The sequence below is a fragment of the Panulirus ornatus genome, chromosome 53, assembly GCF_036320965.1.
Source record: "Panulirus ornatus isolate Po-2019 chromosome 53, ASM3632096v1, whole genome shotgun sequence".
Classification (NCBI taxonomy): Eukaryota; Metazoa; Arthropoda; class Malacostraca; order Decapoda; family Palinuridae; genus Panulirus; species Panulirus ornatus.
The window spans coordinates 5,392,456-5,407,840 of NC_092276.1; the positions used below are offsets into that span (position 1 = coordinate 5,392,456).

Genomic DNA, 15,385 nt, shown 5'->3' on the forward strand with positions numbered 1-15,385 from the left:
GTATAACTCACGCTAGACCTTCACCGTTAGCGTTATAACAAACACTGACTTCCGCCGGAGCATAATTCCTGACAAGCCTCCACCACGACCAGCACCACCAGCATTATAACCCGATGAAAGTATCATCCGTACGAGCATGATTTACGGTAGACCTTCGCCAGCAGCAGAATAACCCAGTGTCGGTAATTCCCTACAGTACTGATCTATAATCCCACAGGTTATTGCCGATGCCCAACTTGTTTCCAGTGGCTTCCCCGCAGCGTGTTACCTGTCCATATATTCTGCACTTCACTGGCTTTCCCCTCCATCATACCATGCTGGTTCCCCCGAGCTCTCAGATATATAGTAGTTATTACCGCCTCCTTCCCCCTGCTCGATGGTACCAATCTCCCACAACTTCCCCAAACAGGTTACTTTTATCACTGGTTCCCCTTAACGTATATCTCTCCCAGACATGCTTTCCACCATGTTATGCCGGGGTTATATTTGTGTACATATTATTCATAAGTCTTTATAAACTGGTCATACATTAAGTGATCAGCCTTGAGGGGAGAGTGAACTGCTGGGTTGGCCGTAAGGCGACTGCCCTGCCCAGGGTTTGAACCCTAGCGGGCCGGCGCGTGATTCATGGTCAGCGACGCCTTCCACTTAATCATGGACATTCTTATCTTTTATTATCATTACAGTTTGCCTCACCCAGACGTAGTGTATAATCCTGAGTTTACCGTATATATACAAGTCTCATCCTCAAAGTTTTCCGAACTGTTTTGACACACAGTTTACAAGGAATAAATCACTGTTGTACTTGTGCTGTTCCCACTGTATTATTCACACCAGAGAGAGCAGGTCTGGCCCAGCGGATGACGGACATATCAACGTTCGCACCACACAATATACCAGGACACCGACCGCCCACCCTGCCCTCCTTTGTGCAGCGTAGGCGCTCACTGTGGCACAGTGCCACTCACTATGCCACTGTGGCACAATGCCACTCATTATCCCACTATGTAAGCCACTTTCCTGCTCACTGCTCGTTATGCCACTGTGCCTTTCACTATTCCACTGCGCCTCTTGTTATAACTCTGTACCGTTCGCTATGCCACTTTACCGTTCACTGTGCCACACTGTGCCGCACGATGTGGCACTGTGCGCCCGGCTGTGTTGCTACCTGCGCTCCATCAAGGACCTCTCCAGTGGTCACTTCCGACGAGGTCCCACCGGAAAGACCTGACGGAGGAGGGGGCGCGGGAGGCCTTCTGCCATTGTCAACAGAGACGACCTGAGAGACAAACACGAGGCCCGTCCCTCCCTGGGTAGACCTACTTTAAAACTTCCTCAGTGTGTGTACCCTTCTCTCACTCAGCCTCACCTGCTGAGGATCTCTCCTATTTGTCCTCAGTTGGCATTTTATTTTCTCTATATTTTACCTCATTTATTTCGTGGGTTTATACTCTTTCTTTCGGTATGAAAATCTCTTCAGATTCTCAGCTCTCTCTCTCTCTCTCTCTCTCTCTCTCTCTCTCTCTCTCTCTCTCTCTCTCTCTCTCTCTCTCTCTCTCTCTCTCTCTCTCTCTCTCTCTCTCTCTCTCTCTTTCTCTCTCTCTCTCTCTCTCACATTATGTAGCATTAGAGGAGGAACGGCAGAAAGGAAAGGTACAAGGTTGTGCGGCAGACTTCTTCCTGGTTGAGGCGAGGAGCGGACGGTGCCACAGCTGGTCCACAGGCAACCGAGCTGGTATCACTGTGCCATCTACGTTCCCCTGGAGCCACACGGTAACTGGGTCTCTCTTTACGAGACGAGGAATCTCACTCATGTGTTGGATTTTTTGTCATCTTCTGAAGTGTTGCTTCGGTAATGACTGATCAGTTCTCGTCTGGAGTCCTGCTTTCACCACTGGGTCTTGCTGTACGTAATTAACTGGACAAAGTCTAGACCAAGACACACCAGCACATCAGGCCAGGCCTGGACGTGGACACGTCCCTGACTGCAACCTCACACTTGTGAATATTAAGATCGATGGCTTGACTCTTGACCTGTGGTACTAGATTCCACCATGCATCTGAACAATACCCCTCACCTGCCACCATACCTTTATACAATACCCCTCGCCTACCACAATATGTATGAACAATACCCCTCGCTTACCACAATATGTATGATCAATACCCCTCGCCTACCACAATATGTATGATCAATACCCCTCGCCTACCACAATACGTATGAACAATACCCCTCGCCTACCACAATACGTATGAACAAGACCCATCGCCTACCACAATACGTATGATCAATACCCCTCGCCTACCACAATACGTATGAACAATACCCCTCGCCTACCACAATACGTATGAACAATACCCCTCGCCTACCACAATATGTATGATCAATACCCCTCGCCTACTACAATATGTATGATCAATACCCCTCGCCTACCACAATATGTATGATCAATACCCCTCGCCTACCACAATATGTATGATCAATACCCCTCGCCTACCACAATACGTATGAACAATACCCCTCGCCTACCACAATATGTATGATCAATACCCCTCGCCTACCACAATACGTATGAAAAATACCCCTCGCCTACCACAATACGTATGAACAAGACCCATCGCCTACCACAATACGTATGATCAATACCCTTCGCCTACCACAATATGTATGAACAATACCCCTCGCCTACCACAATATGTATGATCAATACCCCTCGCCTACCACAATATGTATGATCAATACCCCTCGCCTACCACAATACGTATGAACAATACCCCTCGCCTACCACAATACGTATGAACAAGACCCATCGCCTACCACAATACGTATGATCAATACCCCTCGCCTACCACAATACGTATGAACAATACCCCTCGCCTACTACAATATGTATGATCAATACCCCTCGCTTACCACAATATGTATGATCAATACCCCTCGCCTACCACAATACGTATGAACAATACCCCTCGCCTACCACTATTTATGAACAATATCTCTCGCCTACCACAATATGTATGATCAATACCCCTCGCCTACCACAATACGTATGAACAATACCCCTCGCCTACCACAATATGTATGATCAATACCCCTCGCTTACCACAATATGTATGATCAATACCCATCGCCTACCACAATATGTATGAACAATACCCCTCGCCTACCACAATACGTATGAACAATACCCCTCGCCTACCACAATACGTATGAACAAGACCCATCGCCTACCACAATACGTATGATCAATACCCCTCGCCTACCACAATACGTATGAACAATACCCCTCGCCTACCACTATTTATGAACAATATCTCTCGCCTACCACAATATGTATGAACAATACTCCTCGCCTACCACAATATTTATGAACAATATCTCTCGCCTACCACAATGTTTATGAACAATACCCCTCGCCTACCACAATATGTATGAACAGTACCCCTCGCCTACCACAAAATGTATGAACAATACCCCTCGCCTACCACAATATGTATGAACAATACCCCTCGCCTACCACAATACGTATGAACAATATCTCTCGCCTACCACAATATGTATGAACAATACCCCTCGCCTGCCACAATATGTATGAACAATACCCCTCGCATACCACAATATGTATGAACAATACCCCTCGCCCACCACAATCTGTATGAACCATACCCCTCGCCTGCCACAATATGTATGAACAATACCCCTCGCCTACCATAATACGTATGAACAATACCCCTCGCCTACCACAATACGTATGAACAATATCCCTCGCCTACCACAATATGTATGATCAATATCCCTCGCCTACCACAATACGTATGAACAATACCCCTCGCCTACCACAATCTGTATGAACAATACCCCTCGCCTGCCACAATCTGTATGAACAATACCCATCGCCTGCCACAATACGTATGAACAATACCCCTCGCCTACCACAATACGTATGAACAATATCCCTCGCCTACCACAATACGTATGAACAATACCCCTCGCCTGCCACAATCTGTATGAACAATACCCCTCGCCTGCCACAATACGTATGAACAATACCCCTCGCCTACCACAATACGTATGAACAATATCCCTTGGCTGTCACCATGGGTCAGAACAGTACCACTGGGCCGCCACAATACGCCTGACCGACCAATATCCCTGAGTGTAATATGGATAATGTTCTTATTCTCCCAGATAAAAATTCTCCAATGAAAACTTTTCAGGGAAATTTTAATTTCTTCTCCGGTAAGACAGAGGAGAAAGAATAGTCCCCACGTATGTCCTGCGTGACGTAGAGGGCGAGGAAGAGGGGCGGGAGCTGGGGGGTGGGGCCGGAAATACTTTCCTCTTTTATTATTACTTTCTAAATAAAAAGAACAGACGATGAAGCCAAATGAAGATACTTCCTCAAAGACTTACTTCTTGTATTATATATCATTTCAGAAGCGTCATTTTAATATGTATTTCTCAGATGATTTTTAGCTTAATAATTAGTGTTTGGGAAGATGGGCGACTGAGTATGAGTGAATGTCATTTCGTGAGCTAAAGATGATCGATTATGAAGGTTATATTAAGACATTATGGGAGGGAATCATCGAGGTGTGCAATCCTCGTGATGTAGTTAGCGCTGTATGAAAAAAATATTTAGGAATAGAGTTGCAGATGATATTCTCATGCTGTCTGAGGCACTACTGAACACTGATTTGTTATGTAAAGTAAATACGAAGATGATGGATTATATTGTGTGATCATATCATGTGCTTACTTATGAATGCTGGTGTGTCAAGTGGCTTCCACGGAATAGTAATTCAAAAGAGGATGCGTCTCGCTCGAGCGAATGTTACAGAACTGCACAAGTTTTTATTGTGAACGTTCAGAACAATGATAATTGCTCTATATACGGGTTGTTGGCCTAGACGCGGAGCAGCTGGAGCGTATAGTATGACCTGAATGTTGACGGAGAGGAAAATGTAATTTGATTCAAAGCAAACAAATGTCTCTAATTGAGGTATTAAGAGTTCTGGAGTAACTTGAGAAGATAAAAGATCATACTAAGTGGTAAAGTGTTCATCGTCCAGGACTCTGACGTGGACTCAGTGACTGCTATATCCAGGACCATCCCGGACTCAATCTGTGGTTGTGAGGTGTATGTCCTCCCACGTCCAGGACTCAATCTGTGGCTGTGAACTATGAGAGCTCTCCACTCTAACAACTTCAACAAACTAAATTATGAGTGGAGAAAGTGCTGTAGGCGTCTTCTTGCTGTTAATCTCCTCACTGTTAATGACCTAATCCTTGGTTTAATTTCCTCTCCTTCAGCTCGGGGCAGTAGTTCAAAGCCAGTTGACCTCTCTCTCTCTCTCTCTCTCTCTCTCTCTCTCTCTCTCTCTCTCTCTCTCTCTCTCTCTCTCTCTCTCTCTCTCTCTCTCTCTCTCCTCTGTAATATGAATCACCCAGCTATTAGTATTAGGGCAAATATCTGGCAGTCTCTTACCACAGGTAACTGACTTGTACATAATTTTAACATGACATAGTATATGATGATGTTTGTACAACACAGTTTCAGTTGGAAATTATGTTGTTATCATAGTCACAGTAAACAGTCATTTTCGTCTCGTGATGACATCATTGTGTCGTTGTGCTAAGAGAGCCGTAGTGATATTTTTTCTGGTTGTAGTGACCAAAGGTCTTGTTCTTGTTCCACTCACGATGGAGTAAATATCTTTTAGTATCTTATGACGGGATGAGAACCCTGCTGGTCCCTAGGCCCACCTTTCATCCTCTTATGTCGATGTATTGTACCCAGGCTACGCTTCGTGCTGTGTAAGCTCTGTGCTGTGTACCCTTCATACACACGCTGTCCTGGAAACACTTGGTATATGTGTATTTGGAAAAAGGTAAGATTCCTGGAAGAAATGTTGTGTTAAAGATATTTATCTCTCCGTGATGATCCTGGTACAGTACTTGATCATTGAATTTGCTCCTTCTTGTCTACCACAATACATCTGTTTATTTCCCGCGTATATAGGGAATCGGACATTGTGTATATTAAGGTATCTGAGTCTTTGTTTTATTATCTCTGTGGAAGTCTCCTATGTACATAGCTTGTATTCCCTCTTTACAGGCTATGTACACATCCTCTGTGTTGCACGTAGTATATGTACTTTGTTTACACCTTGAGTACACAGCCTCTCTGTACATCCTTTGTGTAAAGACCACTGAAGTCTGAGGAGTTGTATGACGGTCTGGGTAAGTCTGTATTTAGCTCTTGTATCATAATTAGCTGACTGTGACGGAGCTATATTAATATATTATTTACTCCTCTCTCTCTCTCTCTCTCTCTCTCTCTCTCTCTCTCTCTCTCTCTCTCTCTCTCTCTCTCTCTCTCTCTCTCTCTCTTTCTCTCTCTCTCTTTCTCTCTCTCTCTTTTCTCTCTCTCTCTGCCATCTCCCCCTCTTACGGGTGAGTAGGGGGTACAGGATATGTCTCACACCTGAGAGGATTTCGCCTCCCCATCCCCCAGCGAGACAGGAACCAACGCCCCTATCGGCCGCCAATTAGTAACATGAACCGATGGAAGGCCATATACTCGCCGAGCTGGTATCATCCTCATAGAAGCAGATGCTTTTGGGCTATGTTGGAACATCCACCTCCTCAAGGGGTGCGTGTGTACTTGGGTTCACCACAGAGTGGGCACCATAATGGATTCTCTTGCGTACTTTTCTAATAACGTCTTCCGAACAAGCTTTGGTATCCTTTGGTATTCTTTGAGTATAATGGAAGCGTTTAAGTTCCGAATGGTTTTTGGTTTAGGCCTGTGTTGCGTAATGTTCCTAAAATGGGTCTTCCTGTTACGTTAAACATCTCTCTACTTTAAGATTTGTCCCAGCTGACGCTACCTGTTGTTGAAAAGTTATAGTCAGCTGTTGAGTGCTGAACCTAAGTAGTTATTGGCTTGTTGGTGGGTGATGATTTTAATCTGTAATTTTAGTGTTCATAGTGTTATCTGTAGTGTCCCTAACCTTACCTGATGATTAACACATGTTCTTGTCTCCTCCGGCAGGTGCACGGTGCAGTCGGCGTGCCAGAAGGCCACCTTCTCATCGCCTCGCTGGCTCAGCTTCGGCTCTGGTCAGCAGTGTATCGACTTCGAGATGATCCTCCCTGACAGGCTCCCCGTCGACCAGACGGCTACGGTGAGTGTCCATATCATGGTTGTCATCATGACTTCATAATTTGTCATTTGTCCTGCCTGAGAAGCGGTTCTCATGACCACTAGCTCGAACGTGTTCGAATTTCTCTGAACATTGTTCGACGGACTGAAGTCATACCTTAGTGAGACAATGCTTCAGTCTGAGACGACAGTATTACTCCTTTCCAGGCGCTTTTATGCTCGTTCCAGCACCAGACACATCGTCCATAAAACACACATCCACCTTAGTGAGCCCACACACGTATAGACGCACACGGACCGCCTTACGCAGTTGGTTGATTCAGGAAGCTGACTGTTCTGGATATTTATATATTTGATTCCTCCCTTACTTCTCAGTAGGAGTAACAACTGCTTTTCAATTTAGAATCGCTTCATTAGCATCTGAATTGTGAACCTCCGGGCGTAAAACATCTCTCCTCCCCAACAAGTGCAGAACCACCAACCTTTTTTTTTAAAGGTCACTTGCAAAGGACGTCCTTATCCCGTTCATCTAATAGAGTCGTTGGATCGGAGAGTGTATAGTAGTGAAGATTCTGGGCTTTGAACCCTACCACCATCCAAAGCAACAGCGGAACGAATCTTTTAAAAGATTCGAGCCGTCCCCAGTATCTACAGCACTGCGGAACGAATCTCTTAAGTTTCACAAATGGACGAACCTATCCCATTCATGCAGTCTGGTAATTTATTAGTGTTAGGAGTAGATCAGTGAGGAGTTTTGGTCTGGGGAAGAGATGATGATCCGGAGCTTCGAGCACCCCTACCCACTTCCATCCACCATTTTCCCTTCCCCTTTCCACAGCAATAGTGGGATCAACCTTTTAAAAGATCACGTCTGCAGAGCCCGCCAAGCTGATCCATTTCGGCGGCGAGGAATGATAGTGTTGGTTGGTCCGACACGGCCCTAACAACATCACCATAGTGTGAGTGATTAATGTGAGCTCTCGGAGTCTTGTTTGTGTAGGAGGTTAAAAACAGCGGAGGAAAATGGGGGAAGGGAGGAGGCGTCCGTGGGGCAAGATGGTTCTTGTCCGTGTCGGAGGAGGAGGACGGGCCAGAGGAATATATTTATGTGGGAATGATATGAAAGATGGGAACTGTGAACCTGTGGTCAGTTTTGTTTCGTGGGATGTGTGTGTTGTTTGTGTGGCACAGAGAGAGAGAGAGAGAGAGAGAGAGAGAGAGAGAGAGAGAGAGAGAGAGAGAGAGAGAGAGAGAGGCAGAAACAAGAGGACAGTAGCCAAAAGCAAAGCCGGACGTTGACAACAGTAGAAGAGAGAAAAAGGTTACCATCTGAGTGTGTGTGTGTGTGTGTGTGTGTGTGTGTGTGTGTGTGTGTGTGTGTGTGTGTGTAAGTGGATTAATGAGTGTTTTTCCGGGTTGTCTTGGGCGGCAGGCGACGATAACTAAAATGAAGGCCATTAACCGTATGTTGTTGCTGGCACGAGATGTGTGTACCATGGTGTATTTGATTACTGGGAAGTGTTGAGTGACGGCTGCCGCCTCTTACGACATGACACGGGGGCCTTCCCCGCCGACAGCGACAGCTGGTGTAGTTAGTAACCTGGTCCCCAGGACGACAGCTGGTGTGGTAGGTAGGCAGCCTCCTCCCTAGAACGACTCATGAGGATTTAACTTTTTTTGTGTTGTCGTAAAAGTCGTGGCCTTTGTGCATGTGAAAGGATGTGTTCCTCAAAGGATGTGTGTGTGTGTGTGTGTGTGTGTGTGTGTGTGTGTGTGTGTGTGTGTGTGTGTGTGTGAGTGTGTGTGTGTGTGTGTGTGTGTGTGTGTGTGTGTGATCCATCCCATGGAGTTGGTAATAGTGAAAAGATGTGAGGTAGATAGGTAGGTACAGTTCCTCTGCTCACAGGTCGTGGGTTGAGAGGTTGTGTGTTGCCTGTTTCACTGCATGGTGTGTGGGAGTGTGGGGGGAGGCAGGCGGAGGTCTTCTGCTGAAAGGTTATTTATGTCGATAATCGAGCTGGTAATATTTACATTGTGTGGCTCTCATATGTCAGAGGGAGATGGTTCTCCTGTATCAGAGAGGATGGTATGAGAATCATTTGACTATTTGCAGACGCATAGAGAAAAAGAGAACGTTATATTTTATATGTAGCTGAAGTAAAATATGTTAATGACCAGAGAATCAAGCGAGAGCATATATCTTGACCAGACTTGTGAAGATTGTAATTCCACTTAATAGGATTCCATTCTTAAACTAGAGCAATTTCCATTCGTCCATTAAGACTAGCAACCAATCCACCCCAACACCGATTTTTCTTTTGCATAGTCCCGTATCCCCATCCCCAGTGGTTAACAACCACCAACCCACCCCAACACCAGTCTCCCACTCCACCAGCACATTTCTTCACGTCTTACACCTTGACTTCGTTCGACTTGCGTCATCACCATCCCCTCTGCTTCTCCTCGTCTTATTCTCTTGCACTATTCTTCATTTTCCTTCTGCTTTGACTCGTTCCCCATCTTCTAACACCACCATTTTACCGTCTATCCCCCTTTCCACCATTTGCACATTTGATTCTCCAGCTGTTTCCTTCCTTCCTCCCTCCCTCCCTTTTCCTCCTCTTCCTCCTCCTGGTGAGCCCAGTTCGTATGTCCTTCAGCAAGACCTCTCATACCTTGCCAGTGTAAACATCGTCACAAACCCAAACAGCCAATCCGTCTCAGTTCAGATCCTTCAGGGAAAGTTTGGGTTCGTCTCTCACTCCCAGGGACAGCTGATCCCAATATGGCTGCTTCTCACTCCCAAGGGACGGCTGATCCCAACATAGCGGTTACTATCTCTATCTCTATCAGTCTATCTATCTATCTATCTATCTATCTATCTATCGATCTATCTATCGATCTATCTATCTATCTACCTATCTATCTATCTATCTATGTATCTATATATATATATATATATATATATATATATATATATATATATATATATATATATATATATGTATAAGTAGATATAGGTATATGTGACTTGATTAAGGATATAGGAGCGAGTGTCATTATCGTAATGGATGTAACAGGAAGGGAAGGAGTCGTAGATGCAGTTACGTTCACCTTATCATTGTTTTACGTGTCACAGGATCAGAAGGTTTGCGACTGACGGGTTCTATGATGCGGTTCTCACCGTTGTATTGCCGACTATCGTACGAACATGTGGCCATTACGTTGGTCTTCTACTGGCGCAAGTATTGATCAGGAAGTGAATTTTATTTGTCAGCTTGAATATTTGCGTTTTGCCTGACATCAGTTATTGATGATGATGATGCCATGATGGTACGGCCAATCAGTGTAATGTAGGTGATGGAGAGAATTGGCCAATCACAGGAACGCGTATGAAACACAGCAGGGGACAGTTGTTCTCCTTAGGGGGTTACGTAAACAAACGATGCACGAGGTAGTGTTGCATAGAATTGTTGCATATCCTGCCACACACGGCATATCTCTCTCTCTCTCTCTCTCTCTCTCTCTCTCTCTCTCTCTCTCTCTCTCTCTCTCTCTCTCTCTCTCTCTCTCTCTAGTAGGGACTATACTATTACTTTATTGGTGTCTCTCTTTCTGCCTCTGGCTGGAGCCCAACCCTTCCCCATAGGGAAATAAAGGCTCTACCATCATTATGAACCCACAGTGTAAAACGAGAACCCTACAGCGAAATGGCTTCGTTATCCCCCCATAGATGGCGTTCACACACATAGAATGTTATGCTCAATAGCGTAATCAGGTGAGTAGGATGGTCCAATAAAGCTGAGTTTGCGGAATTTGTGAATGTAGAGATGTGCTCTACTGCCGTTGTCGGTTGAATTCAGATTATTTTTTCTTGGATGAACACGAGGATGTTGATTCTCCTGGGAATTATTCCCTAGATGGATTGCATTTACGTAATCAATCCAAGTGATTTCGAGGATGGTAGTTCTCCTCTCACTTTGGTAGTTTCTCCTCTGTAAGAATTCGTCCACACTTGTCAGGGAGACGAGTCTGGGGTTCATACCTGCCTCACAACCTCATTTCTTATAAATGATTGTCAAGTTTTGTCCTCTTGTGTTTCTTTGGCATTCACCCTTTCCCAGCGACATCGTGGACACCATTTCCAGTTGAGTGTGTAGTGTATAGATTTATGTATGTCAGTCTCTAGATGGATAGATGGAGGAACGGATGAATGGATGGGTGAATGAACGGATGGATAGGTCGGTGGGTGATATGATAAGCTGATAAATGTATGGGTGGATGAGTGAATGAACGGATGGATCAGTAGATTAATGGATGGATGAGCTGATGCATAGTTGGATTAATGGATAGGTTGACGTTGCATGATTTGATGAAAAGAGGTTAAAATATTGTAAATGATAACCAAATGGATGTCGATAGATGGTTGGATGAATGTATCTACGATGGATAAGCAGGTGGATGGAAGAGCAATATGAGTAGATGGCAAGTGTGAATTAGATGGATGACTGTATGGAAACCTTCCACACCTCCCTCACTGCTTCCTTGGCTGTTAATTAGTAAATTGGCTAATTGAATCACTGCCTGATTGCCTCTCCTGTTCAGTATTTCTCTTTAGAGGCAGACTATCTATTTCTGTTTTTTAGCCGTTTTAACTATTTACCTGTGTTTCTGTCTATATTAATATGTTTCTGTCCTTGTGTCTGTCTTTATATGTATGTTTGCGTTTGTGAATATATGTTAGTATGTATGTCTGTCTGTATGTTCACTTATGCGTTTCTGTCTGTCTGTCTGTATGTTCACATATGCGTCTCTGTCTCTGTTCACACATGCGTCTCTGTCTGTCTGTCTGTATCTTATTACCCGTCACATGGGGAAACTGTTGACAGCTTCCGTCTTCCTCAACTCCCAAAAAGGGGAGAAAAAAGTGAAGAATTCTCAAGGGGTGATTTTTTTTCCTCTGACACGGGTATAAGGTGGGAGGAATAGCTTAATGGAACGACGAAGGAGGAAAAACAAGTGATAAAAAAGGGGTCATTTTATTCGTAAGGGAAGGTGGAACGGTGGTGGTGGTTAAGCGAATATAGCGAAAGACTGGAATAGGAATAATGGAATGGGTGTCCATAGCACCATGGTGGAATGGAAATGGGGGAATCATGTAAAGCAGAGATGGGTGAAACGAGGGGCCTGGCCGAGTGGAACCCCATTAGAGACGTTATTCATTTGTTCCGGAAATTCGAAACCGAAAATACGACTTTGAGAAGCATACACACGGGTTCAGATCTCACTACGGCAAGGCCGGAGGGAGGCACCTCCCCCCTTACAAACAGAACGCCACTCTCAGAAGGAGAAAAAAAACCTCCGTCAGGGTCTGAATAAAACGCCTGAAGAACGAAATGCTTGGCAAGGAATTAGAAATCTAACCAAGCGTTCGAAAGGTGTGTAAGTTCGTCAGGTCCTGAGGTTCAAGGGAGTTAATTACCGAAAGTGAGGCTCCGAGCCGCAAGCTGATCTAGGAGAAGTGAAGGGAAGGGGACGGACAGGCAGATGATGGAAGGGAGGGAGACACAGGATGATGGAAGGGAGGGAGACACAGGATGATGGAAGGGAAGGGGACAGACAGATGATGAGAGGGAGGGAGGCACTTGATAATGAAAAAGAGACGAGGACGATGGACGACGTAGCATGAGAAAGTTGAAGAAGATAGCAAGATGAAGAAGGAGAGCGGAAGTGAGAGAAGAATGGATGGTCAAGAAATCTGAGAAGTGGAGATGAGTGAAAACTGAGATGATGAGAGACGATGAAGAAGGAAACCTTGATAACGGAAGTAAGCAGGGCAAAGCAAAAGTAATAAGGGAGAGAATAAGGCAGAGAATGAAAATGAATAGATGAAATAAGATGATAATGGTAATGGTAAAAGGGATATGCAGAGAGGATAGTGAGAATGAAGGAAAGGAAAAGTTAGGTAGAAGTAGTCGAAGTAGAAGGAGGAAAGGAGGAGGAGGTAGAGAAAAAGTGCCCGAGGAATGTGTGAGCGTGTTGGCGTTTTACTACTCTGTTTCTGTTAAGTTTATTGACGTGATGGTATATTGGATGGCTTGCCGGGGGTGTTGACGGGGACGACGACTGCCTGGGGGGTTGTTGATGGGTTAAGGGGTTAAGATTTAATGGTGCGTTGGGTGGCTTAGTGGGGTGGTGACGGCAGCGAGGACTGCACGGGGGTCATTGATGGGGTGAGAGGTTGTTTGTGATGATATATTAGATGGCTTGATGGGTGGTTGAGGACGGTGAAGTCTGGCTGAATGTCTTTCATAGGATGAACAGAAAGCAGTAGATGAAGGTTGGCTTAAGAGTTGGTTGGGAGTTAAGGTGGTCGATGGACAAAATAGTTGAAGGCTACGATTGTAAATGGTTTGGAAATAACCAGGTAAGGAAGTGCAGCAGTAATGTTCTGAGACGTGGAAAAGAAATGATGATACATGAGGAAGTTATTCTTTAAATCACGTTGACCACTACGCCAGCTGATGGGTTAAGTGGGACGTAGTGGAGGTGATGGAGAAGGTCTTCAAGAACTTGAGGTAGAGGTTACTGTAGATCATGTAGAAAATTGTATCTAGGGTTTGAGTGATGAAACGTTGTTGCAAGTTCAGTGAGCTGCCAAGGGAATCGGAAGGGCCCGGATTAGGGTAATTAGTTTATTGAGAGGGATATCACGGAGTACTGGGTGAGGGGAGGGAGAGAGATAGGAACAAATGGAACAGGGAGAGTCGTTTAGAGACAACACATGACGTACAGGATCAGGATTAGAGGCAAGTTAGTTTGCATCACACAACATGAGGAGGGCTGTAGAGATATACAATCTTGTTGTTGTTGTTGTTTTCATGCTTTTGTCTTGGCAAGGTAGCGTCGGGAACAGACGAAAAATGGCCTTATTCGCTCACATCCAATCTCTGGTTGCCATGCATGGAATACCGAAAGCAGATTCCCTTATCTGCAATTAGGCTCCACACTGCCTTCCGTGGTTTTCTGTGACTGCTTCATATGGGTTCATCCCACTGATAGCACGTTATCCACTGTATACCACATCGCTCGTTTTTTTTTTTTTCTATCCCTTGCAGGCTTCTCACCCTCCTGCATGTTCAGGCCTAGATCACTGTATAGCATCTATTGCTCATCCTTCCAACTCCTCCATCTCGGTTTTCCTATTTTCCTCGTTCCCTCCTCTTCTGACAGGCGTCCATACCCTCAGTCATCCTCTCTACACTCACCCTCTCCAGATGTCCATACCATTTCAGCATACTCGGTTATGCTTCCTCATACGTGCAACGTAATTAAATGACACAGCAGAAGTAACTTATAAAAAAAAGTTGAGAAACGGAAATTATTGTTTTAAGGAAATATAAGGAAACAGATAAATGCATATTAGTAAGGCTGCAAGATATGGTTCATTTGATTTTGTTATATAAAGAATTTCTTTTTGTGCTCGTGTCTAATTGCGGGCGGGCGGTGGTTTGCATGCCATTAAAGGGAGGAAGCCAAGGTGATCACAGCTCTGAGAATGAAAGTGTAGCAACGAATAAACCAGTATTACAAGCAGCCTCCCGATCTTGTGGTTAGCCGCCACCAAACAAGGTTAGAAATGAGGATACTATTGATAATAATGAGAAGATTCAAGAATAATAACTCTACGTTGTGAGTGGGGATGTTTTCGGTCCAAAAGGTGGATATGAATTTGATTTTCAGTTTGTAATCGCAACTATGATTGTTTCTTCCAGTTTACCACAAAGCCAAGTAACTACATAAAGAAATGGGAGTGAGAGCGTTGATGGTGAGGTCGTGGCCCCGGGCTGAACGCTGCAGACCAGACGGGGTAACAAAATGAATCTGGATGGGATGATAATCGGGAAAATCCGTGCCTGGCCATGTTTGGCCCTGATAAAGCAAGGGATTACACCGATGCGTCCAGCTGATCACCTGATACCTGGGGGGAGGGAGGGGAACACGGAGGAGGAGAGGGACAGTTAGTAGGAAGGAAAGGAGGGAAGAGGCGGGGTGTTGCATGCTCTCAGTATCCTCCTCCCTCCCTCCCTCATTATTTCCATGTATTTCATTTTTCCTCATAAACTTCTCTCTCTCTCTCTCTCTCTCTCTCTCTCTCTCTCTCTCTCTCTCTCTCTCTCTCTCTCTCTCTCTCTCTCTCTCTCTCTCTCTCTCTC

At 45.0% G+C, this 15,385-nt stretch overlaps 1 protein-coding gene across 2 annotated transcripts in view; it reads left to right on the forward strand.

Moving 5' to 3' along the window:
- LOC139765193 (plexin-B-like) overlaps positions 1 to 15,385 on the forward strand; it is a 487,569-nt gene that overhangs the window by 415,404 nt on the left and 56,780 nt on the right. For both annotated transcript variants that reach the window (XM_071692480.1, XM_071692481.1), the window contains exon 5: positions 7,059 to 7,191. In XM_071692480.1, coding sequence (XP_071548581.1) covers positions 7,059 to 7,191 — 133 coding nt within the window. The remainder of the gene's footprint in view (positions 1 to 7,058; positions 7,192 to 15,385) is intronic.